Source organism: Charadrius vociferus, unplaced genomic scaffold, assembly GCF_000708025.1.
Source record: "Charadrius vociferus isolate BGI_N301 unplaced genomic scaffold, ASM70802v2 scaffold147, whole genome shotgun sequence".
NCBI lineage: Eukaryota > Metazoa > Chordata > Aves > Charadriiformes > Charadriidae > Charadrius > Charadrius vociferus.
Genome location: NW_009649570.1, coordinates 8,625,265 through 8,636,007, shown reverse-complemented (window position 1 = coordinate 8,636,007; position 10,743 = coordinate 8,625,265). Strand labels below are relative to the sequence as shown.

The following is a 10,743-nucleotide window of genomic DNA, read 5'->3' as shown; positions in this document are numbered from 1 at the left end:
ACTTCATTTGAACAACAGCAGTATTTCCTAAAAGACTTCTTTGGGATAATGATTTTCTGTGTAGCATCTACATAAAAAAAGAAAATCACTTCATAACATACGTTGTTTTTATATCTTGTAACTGAAGGATGTCACATCCATCTACGTCCAAACGTTTTACACAGCAAGAGATAGAAGTATTTAAAGGGGTAACTGTGTTCCATTTATTTCACATTTTAATTAGCAGAGAAGTTGTTTACTTGTCAGCCTCAGTCTCCAGAATAATTGTATTAATGCTGTTTACTAACAGGTACGAAATAAAGTATATAGTCGAATATTGTCACTGCGTTCTCCAAATATTTCTGGGACCAGATCTCCGCAGGAACTTTTTAAAGCTTCAGGTTTGATGCAGGTATGAGACTTCAGTATAAAAGGTCTAGAGCATTCCTCTGCTTCTTGAAGGAGTCCTAGAAGGTCCTGAACTACTGATTTTTCCCTTTTTTTTCCTTTTTTTTTTTTCTACCCCCCCGCCCTTGTGTTTAGATGGCAACTGCCAACTGCTGTATCATCAGTCTGGTCCCTGAACTTTCAAATGCATATTTTTAGAATTGCTGTGTTTTGTGTTTACAGTCAGTGAGGTAAATGGATAGATCCAGGCTCTGTTGATGTGATTATGACAAGTGTTCCAACGTGGAAAACACGTAGCAGACTTGCTTCTGTTTTTAGTCCATGATCTTGAGTACACATTTTGGAACTTCTTTCACTACGTGTGCAAATAACTTTCCCTGCTACCTTTTTCATTATGGGGCATTCAACAAAACCCATGTGAAGATTAAGCAGGAAATATGGTATAAAGGGAATGGATAATATTGGTATAAAAGGAAAATGTAAAAATGTCTGTATTACCATAAACCTGGATAAATCTTTTTAAATGTAGTAAATGTATATTTATCTTCCATCTCTTTATGCCAAAATTATTGTTTTCTCTGAGGGAGGAAGCTTTACAAATGAATTTTAAAATATTTGAAATACTTTGTTTTTTCTTTGTTTCCCTAACGGTAAAAGCTATCATGCTGTATATTGAAGTAGCGAAAATATCATCTGTAATGAAATGTCTCCATCGCACTACAGACAGATATTGAGCCCTTCTGAACACAGCGCTCTCTGTTCTTTAGTTTAAAATATAATAGTGGAGCCAAGGCACAAGTGCGATGTTAGTTCACGAATTCCTGTACTGTTAACCAACAGGACAACAATTTATAGATAAGTTTTGACTTTAGAACTCTAATGGATTTCAAAGTTCTGTTCCCACTTTTCTCAGTACCTGTTTACCTACCTTCTTTTTGTTTCTTTGATTTCTGTTATTCTTCTCCTTTTTTATTCAGAGGCTGCTAGTTTTCTGCTGCCCTCTACTTAAAACAGCACTGGCATCAATCAGGAACATGATTTCAATTAAATATAGGTAGTGCAGCCACTGAATCAAAGGGAAAATAAACTTTATTAGGAGGTATTAAATGTGGACTTTCATACTGTTCTTACAGACTTGTGCCTATACTATGCTCTGGCACATAAATACTGACAAGGCATGTAATTTGCAATAGTAGTATCTTTGATATAGTGACTTCCATTATAAGTTTTTGTTTTTTTTTTTCCTTCAGAAATGGGTGAATAGAGAAATATCCAACTTTGACTACCTTATTCAGCTGAACACAATGGCAGGACGAACTTACAATGACCTTGCTCAATATCCTGTGGTAATTAAAATAATTTTTAAATTTTTGACAAAGATATGTATTTTTTTCTGTTTTGAAAGATGGATTTTTGATCTCAATTTGATCTTTGACTTTTTTTAAGTTCCCCTGGATTTTACGAGATTATACTTCAGAAGAACTGGACCTGAATAATCCTGCAGTCTTTCGGGATCTGTCCAAACCCATAGGGGTGGTAAATGAGAAGAATGCTAAGGCTGTGAAAGAGAAGTATGTATTTGAACACTCAGTTATATTTCAGTGGCTCTTCTGAGCCTCCAGGCTAATAACACATTTTAAAAATAAAGTGGTGACAGTGGAATTTTTAAAAGCTAGTTTTATAACATTAGAGAGGCATTTGCAAAGGTTGATTTGCTGTTTCTCTTGCTTTCAGATTAGTTAGCTTATATGGCACTGAAATGACAAAACTTAGTGGTAAATTTTCAATTGTTTCTTGGCTGTGGAGATGAAAAACTGAAAGTCTGTAGAAGCACTTAATTTAACGGCCCAGCAGCTTGAAGAGACATAATGTCCCATGTGTCCTTCAAGGAATGTGAAATCATACGGATGAGTTCAGCTGCCTGTGCTGAGAGGTAGCATTGATCCTAAATCTGAGCTTCCTGCGCTTTTTTCAAGCATAGATTATCTTGGAAATAAAATATAGCTCGGTGACTTCCAGCAACTCCTCTGTAGGTAGGAGTGACAAGTACTTACACCCACACATCAACGTAGCAATCCTTCGTCTTTTGCTAGTGTGGGGGGTGAGTGTGCCATCGTACCAGATTGCACTTCCCAGGCTTCTTCCAAAAGCAGCTGTCTTCTGAAAACTTGGAACATGGAGAATTTTCTTTGAATGATTAGGCTTTATCTCTGACTGTAATGAAATTGGTTCTCTAGCAGTATGTTTAACTATAACTTCTCTTACTAGCCTTGTGGCACTGAGGAATGTATCAGCCAGGTGGTGGCATAGTACTGTAGAGCAAATTTGCTAGCAGTAAACGAAACAGGCACGAGTATTAAATAAAACTCTTTTCTGCATCCTGTGTTAAAGGGAGAAGCTGTTGCCCAAGCATTTACATACCATTCAAGGAGTCACACACACACATCATCCGACTCTTTAACTGCTCGGACCAGAGTACCTTCACAGTGGGCGACTCCAGTGCACCGACGGGTGCCCCCTTCGACTCCCCCTACACACAGGCTTACGGGCACGCTCCCTCCTTCTTCAGGTTTGACCCTAGGTTTCCCACAGCAGGGTCTCGGGCGTCAGATTTTATAAAAATAAGTAACTCAATTGAAAGGTACAGCAGCAAGGTCAGCCCAGGATGGGTCCCTCCAAAAAGGGAGGGACCTTGAACAAAGAAATCCCTGGGCAAGTACACCCTTGTGATCTATACAGCTTCTCCTCGTGCACTGTTCACACATCTTTTAGTCCAGTGGTAGTTTTTGGTCTGGGGTCATCTAACACCTTATTGGATTCTTTTTCTGTGTCCAGGCAGGCAGGGTGTTGACTGCTCTTATCTTGTTGATTTGCAGTATCTACTGATGGTTGTAGCTTCCTTATCTTCTGGTTTATGCTTCTTGTGCACCTGTGCTGGTTGGAAGAACGTGGGGAACTGAAAAGTCCCAGACTTAGGGAAAACACTACCAAAACATCAGTGTGTTACCAACATTTTTCTTATATTAAAAGACTAAACACAGCACTGTACCAGCTGCTAGGAAAATTACCAAGAAAGTGAACTCTACCGCAGCCTAAAGGCTTCAGCAAATCTAGCTACTCATGCTAAGTAAAACTAAGCAAAGAGCATAAATCACACCATATTATAACCCTAAGTAATTTATTCTAATTAAAGCTTGCTCATTTAAGCTAAACAGCTAATATCTCTCAATACATGACAGTCAAACGCACACTCTTTTTTTTTTTTTTAAATTATGGGGGTTTAAATCTTGCAGGAAACTGTTGCAAGTCACTTCAGTAATAAATATTCAGCTTAGTGATGTGGAGTATTTTGTCTGTTTTATAAAATCATGCTAAATCAGGCCTGTCTTGCCCTGTATCCAGTTTCTGACAGCTGATAGCAAATGCCTAGGGAAGAGTGTAAGGGCAGGTATGCAAAGGCTTCATCCGGTGTACATTTCTATCTTTCAGTAGTCTTTTGCTTAGGGACTTTCTAAGTCAGAATTGGAATCGTCATGTTTAATAGAACTCAATGTATTTTTCTCTTATAGATTGCTGTGATCGCTTCATTTGAATCCTTGCCTTCAATAAGTATAACCCAACTATAAATCAGCTGTAGTGCTCAGTTGTATTTACAAACATTTATTTTTTTTTAGATATGAGAATTTTGAGGATCCCCTTGGGATAATTGACAAATTTCACTATGGGACACATTATTCAAATGCTGCTGGTGTCATGCATTATCTCATTCGGGTAGAACCTTTCACAACACTTCATATCCAGCTTCAAAGTGGCAGGTATGCTGTGAGCAAATAAGCAGCACCTTTATAGTTCTTCCTTACGATTTTACTGAGGGAATGACCAAAGTCTAACCTGGGTTTTCTGACCCACAGATTTGACTGTGCTGACAGGCAGTTCCACTCTATTCCTGCTACCTGGCAGGCGCTCATGGACAACCCCAATGATGTCAAGGAACTTATCCCAGAGTTCTTCTACTTCCCGGAGTTCCTGGAGAATCAAAATGGTAAACTGACTGCTCAGAATATTCTCATACAAAACTGTTCTTGTATGTTACAACAATTTGTGAATGTAATGGAGCACTTCTTATTAAGTTTTATAGTGTGCTTGTAGAAATTTATCATCATGCTGGCTTCAAACTGTTTAATGAAGATGCTAGTTGTGGTAAGCAGCAGCCTAAACATTGTTTAAAATTCAGACTGGGGGCTTGAGGATGGCTAAAAATAGTGTTGTTTACCTAATGTGAAGTATCAGAGATGCTCATTTGGATGTTTCAAGAAGTTAGCAATAGCTGATACTGATAAAATAGTTAGCAAAAGTTAATACTAGTATTCTTTTTACTGGGTCTATTGCGTGATAGAGTTTGGATATCTTCAAACATGGGAGGTCTTTTATTTGTTCTAGGCAACCAGCATATTTTCTGCTTGTTACTGTTATCTTCCAATGCAGTGTTAAGGCACCTGATTTTAGAGCCATGTAAGGTTTCATGGTTTTGTTACCCATCAGAAGAAAAAAAAAAAAAAAAAAAAAAGCTGTTTCACTCATATATAATGCTGACTGAAAAGACAGCATCATGCACTCTGATATGAGACTCCTAGCCATTTTTTAATTCACATTTATTGCACAGGGAATTGTTTCTCTACCTCTAAGACAATTTAAAAATGTATTTGTATGTTTGTGCTGCTAGTTACAGGCTACTAGACTTCTAAGTTATAAAAACTGGAAACAACCAAATCATGCTTTCGAAATTCATTGAAGTATTTAGAGTTGTTCTAATGAAAGCTGGTGGGATTTAAGACTTCTTGGAAGCCTTGATTTTACAGTCATTTAAACCTAAAAGTAACTTAATTCTTATGAATAACCTCATTGAAATGTTTTGGACTCTTAATCCTGGTAAAACAAAGCAAATGCAGATATGTTTACAGATAGGTGTGTAAATGATAAACGCTACTTTTGAGGTTGGGACTTCAGCTTCGAAGTCATTTAGGTGCTTTGGACAATTGTTATCCTGTATCATTTAACATATTGAAGATTCAGAGCAGAACTTAGCCTCTGATGTCAGTGGTAGGGTTATTGAAGATTTACATTAAGAAATTTTCAATGGCCTTCCCTTGCATTGAGAAAATAACGCTTTTTAATCTTTATTGAGAAATCAAGATATTTGAAATATTTTGTAGTAACTCTTAAAATTCTCCAAATTATTCACTAGGTTTTAACTTAGGTCAGCTTCAAATATCCAAAGAGGTGGTAAATGATGTTGTTCTCCCCAAATGGGCCCACTCCCCAGAAGACTTCATTTATAAACACAGGAAGGCTCTGGTAAGATGATGTTTATGTGTGTGAAGTAATGATAAAGAAAGTACACCTACACATTGTCACTGTGACTTAAGTGTAAAATACTGGGACTACATTCGAACTAGAGCTGTGGTTACATTTGACATTACAAGTACCATTAGAACTTTCGGTTAAAAGCACTGTGCATGTTTATAAAATGCTCAAAAGAAAAAATGAAAGACCCTCAAGATACTGATCATTTGGGTGTTTGTTGCCCTAGGAGATAAAATGCAGAATTAGGTGGGTTTAGGTGATAAGGCTGCCCTTGCTTTTTATAGATTATTCTGTATGGTACTAGGGAACTAGCAGCTTTCCTTCCCTTGCACAGTTGCATTTCAATAGTCTAGGTGTGCTGCTTTGCTGTATTAATTTTCCCTCTTACCTGGCAGTAACTTCCTTTAACACAAATGGATGTTTTTATGCTTCTGCCCTACCCATTGGTGTATACCTAGTTTGTGGATACTCTTAGTCTAGGAATTAAATCTCTTTCACAAAAAATAGTAAATACTTCAAGAAGAGAGCGATACTTTCCTTATTCTTACAAGAGCATTTTTTCCTTCTAGGAATCTGAGTACGTTTCTGCTCATCTTCATGAATGGATAGATTTAATTTTTGGCTACAAGCAGAGGGGACCAGCTGCAGTGGAGGCACTCAATGTGTTCTATTATTGTACTTATGAAGGTACAAAGCAGTATGCTATCTTGTAATTGTCATCAGACTTGTGGGTTTTCAGTATTAGACAGAAAACACTTGGTTTGTGAGCATTCCATACAGTAGCATACGGTAAGGCAACAAAATTGTAGATGAAATATGGCAGCATAACTTGTAATATATCATCAAATATTTAATGCTTTGATCAGAAGTTGTGAACCTGAAATGTTAATAAAGTGGTTTTTTTTTAAGGGGGGGGGCTGTTCCAGTTGCTTGTATTTTGTTTATCAAAGAGCTTGGGGCGGGGGGTTGTTAGTTTCCCATTTGCTTGCTTAAAAGTATTTGTGGGAAGAGGTTTCTTGTGGTTTAGGAGTAAAGGCAAGTTGCTTATAAACAACAAATGTTAGTCTGTTAATTCCAAAGGTGAATTTTGGGTGGCTTTTGTGTGTAACTGATTGCATGCATGAAGTATATTCAATTCATTTGATAAGACAAGATCCTGCAATTCTTGCCTTTACACATACCCTTAAAATTCCATGTGCAGAGTGGAGTTTTCAGATTGTATTTTACATGGAGACATTGTTTGAAGGCTTTTCTGGGGTAAAGGGTGATAATGCTGCCATTAATTAAAGTTTTGCAACATTTGTTGACCATACTGGTTCTCAATAAGTTGTTTGGATTATGTTCTTTTTCCTTTTTTCTGCCCTTCATCATTCTGGTTGTGATCCAGGGGCTGTGGATTTGGATGCTTTAACAGATGAGAAAGAAAGGAAAGCTTTAGAAGGCATGATAAACAATTTTGGGCAAACACCCTGTCAGCTGTTAAAGGTAGTGTTCTTTGTTTCCTTTCAATCAGACCTTTGTGGTTAAATCCAACTGAATTACAAAGGACCTGTGAAAAATTGGAAAAAAATGGCTTGTAAGATAAGTTTGTAATTTTAGGAATGTTAAGTCTTTGCCACATTACCATTGGTGAAGGTCGCACTGATGGAAATTTCTCATACCGTGTTCAAAATAAACTCATTTACTTTAACAAGAGAAATTAGGTGCTTAAGAGTCTGTTTTCCTGTTGATTGCCAATAAGATTCTGAGTATCTTATGTGACTTGAACAAATTGGTAAGTTGGTCTAATTTGATATTTCTTCAAATATTGTCTTATAGGAGCCCCATCCGCAAAGGCTGTCAGCAGAAGAGGTAGTGCAAAGACTAACTAAAAGTGATACCTCTACTCTGAATCTCTTCCAACACCTCACTGAACTGAAGTCCTTCTTCATAGAGGTAGATGTGTTACTTGAAATTGTTTAAAGTCTAATCTGAAACTTCTGATGTACTTGAAACAAAAGGTCACAACATAGATGAAAATAAACTTGCTTCCTATTTAAAGAAAATATTTTAGAATGGAACGTGTATAAAGTGAGCTCTGTCTCTTCAGTTAACTTCATAGAGGTTGAGCCCCATAGATTTATATCTGCTGGCCGCTTGTGTGGGTCTTGTTTGAGTATTAAGTTAGTTACCACACCAAGAAAGCTACGAGCATCCGTGGTGGTATCTGAGGACTCACTGAAGAGCCAGGGTTTCACTTCTAGTGTTTCTGACAAAGCATACCTGCATGAACTGAATATGTGTGTAGCAGTGCCTTAGAGTACTGTACAGGTCTGACATTGATTCCGGAGGCTTTGGGCCTTACTCCTTACAGGTTCTAGACTTTCCTTTATCTCTTGGATATAATCAAACCAAACCCATGTCCTTTCTCTTAGGGGATCAGTGATGGTGTGCCCATCGTCAAAGCTGTTGTCCCCAGGAATCAGTCACGTTCCTTTATTTCTCAGGGAAGCCCGGAGATCTTGGTGAGTTGCATGTGTCAATACTATTCTTAGACTGCAGACAGTCAAATAGCTGTATTTTTTTCATACAGCTCGTAGAGAAACGCTTCTTAACTGTTCCTTTTCAAATGTATTCCTTTAACCTGTAATGAATGTCAGCTACAAATTAAATATTTGTCTTCTGAAGACAGGCTGATTTGTTGAATGGCATTTAAGAGCTGATGAGACATGAGTGTAAGTTGTAGTGAGGTGTATTTTAAGTTGCCCACTTGATCCATTTCCATGGTAGCAATCAATTTCCTAGTGCAATGCAGCCCAGCTTTAAAATGACAGGATTAAGTTATTAATGGCATCATTATGTTTATCATTACTTTCCAACCCATATATTAAACTATACAGTATGTAGCATACACACACTACAAAGGCCTGCACTGTTCCTAAAATTAACTTTTGCACTGACTAATACAGGTGCTGGTACGATGACAGATGGCCAAATGATGAAAGGAGGAGAGTGGTTTTGTATGTACCTCTGTATGTATGGTCTGCATACTGGTCCCTGTGCAATAATACCTGTGTTTTGCAGGAAAGAAAATTCTTTTCCAATATTCCTATTTTATAGGTCAAACTGATTGTCCTGGCTTAATGTGGTATGCGCATATGTCGTTTGGAATTTGGACATGTCTAAAATTCTCATTGTATTTTTCCTAAATATCTGATGAAAATAACCTCGAATATTTAGATTCATTGCTTTCTCAGCAACAGAACTGTAGTATAATTTGTTGAAACTTCCTGTGTTAATGTGTTAATGATTAATGCTTACTATTTCAAAGAATGGAAGAAGCAGCTTAAACTGAATGACTGAATTGTAAATAAATGTTTGAGAGGGGTTGAATGGCTGAGGTTTTTTTGGGTTGGTTGGTTGTTTTTTTCTGTCTCGTCCATCCTCCCCCCTCCCCCCAGCTTAACTGACCCATCTGGAACATACACTATTTTAACTTGTTAATATGTATCACGTGGATTAACTCATCTGAGCTGGATATTTATTTTTTTTTTAACCTGTGAGAGTAGGGGGTGTCTGCTTTTTTTCTTTGTGCTAAATTCTCAAGAAGCCTACACTGGATTTTAAGCAAGCTCCATTACCATCAAAGGCAAGCAGAAAATATGCCTCTGGGTTTCACCAATTTTTTTTTTTTTTTTCTTAAAACATTTTTTAGGTAACGGCAAGTCTGAACTGTGTTATTGGAACTCATGGTTGGCTACCTTATGATAAAAATATCTCCAACTATTTTACATTCATCAGAGATACCACAGTGACAAATCCAAAGTAAGCAAATGACGAGGAGAGGTGCAGATGAATGCATCAACAGTGATAAAATACAGTAATTGTTCACCAGTCAGTGGATTGTACTGCTTTCATTGAATGCATCTTCTGATGTTCAGTAATATTACCTCTAATCTGTAATACTGTTTATTAAAGAGTCATGTAAGTTGCATTTCGGGGTTCTTCATTCTTAGAGCTACTTCTATAGTTTTTTCTAATTCTCAATCATGAAAACTTATCTTTGACTCTGTGATGGGCTGTCTTCGTAATTTCTTACGCTACAGTGCAGGTACATGTGGTGGCTTTGTTTCTTTGGTTTTTAGAAGATTCCTTTTTTTTTGTTTACTGTTAATACTTAGTAGGGACATGAATTACCAAGAATCAAATTGCGTAAAAGACTGAAAAGATCTAAGGTGAAATCTTACTTCCACTTGCTGATGGCAGTGAGAGTTTTACCATGGATATCAGGGGGCCAAAATTTCACCTATTGTATTTTTTTTAGATAGAGCCTCTTCTATGGATGGAATTTCTTATTCATTTTTAAGGATATAGGAAGTGCAAAGTACATTGATTTGAACTAAGGTTACTTTTAACTGCTCATCGTTTGCCTACAGAACGCAACGCAACATGAGTGGTCCTTTTGCACCGGGGCTGGAGATCACCTCTAAGTTGTTTGCAGTATCCCATGATGCAAAACTGCTCTTTAGTGGAGGACACTGGGACAATAGCATCAGAGTGACATCTCTTACAAAAGGCAAGCTGATTGGACAGCACATCAGGCACATGGGTTAGTAACTCTTTGTATTGTGAAATGAATGGTTTTATGTATTGTAACTTGATGTTTGTTTTTTTGGGAAAGAATTACAGCCAGTGCACCTGGGCAGACAAGCATATCAGTTATAAAGGAATGGCAGCCTAAGAACAGAGGAATACTTAAACCATGATTATATATAAATACTTGAACATTGCTTTTTAGTCATTGTAGTGATGGTTTAATCTAGTATCAAAATAAGGCTTGACTGCTGTTTTTAGGTCGCAAAGCTAATTAAGTCAGGTGGGTACACCTGGCTGTACCATGACTTCATTGTTTAATACAGTCTCATCAGCCCTTATCAAAGTGAAACATTTCATGCTGACTGCAGATCGGGATGCATCGTTGACATATTGCATGCACGTTGTCACTGTATGGGA

The 10,743-nt window shown here is 37.3% G+C and overlaps 1 protein-coding gene across 1 annotated transcript in view; it reads left to right on the top strand.

Annotated features, from left to right (window-relative positions):
• Positions 1–10,743, top strand: part of NBEAL1 (neurobeachin-like 1) — a 67,158-nt gene that overhangs the window by 48,645 nt on the left and 7,770 nt on the right. The window contains 12 exon segments of the mRNA XM_009890256.1: positions 290–391; positions 1,638–1,733; positions 1,834–1,958; positions 4,062–4,202; positions 4,299–4,429; positions 5,633–5,742; positions 6,321–6,438; positions 7,139–7,236; positions 7,570–7,686; positions 8,166–8,255; positions 9,446–9,555; positions 10,167–10,339. Of these exon segments, the coding sequence (XP_009888558.1) occupies positions 290–391; positions 1,638–1,733; positions 1,834–1,958; positions 4,062–4,202; positions 4,299–4,429; positions 5,633–5,742; positions 6,321–6,438; positions 7,139–7,236; positions 7,570–7,686; positions 8,166–8,255; positions 9,446–9,555; positions 10,167–10,339 (1,411 nt within the window).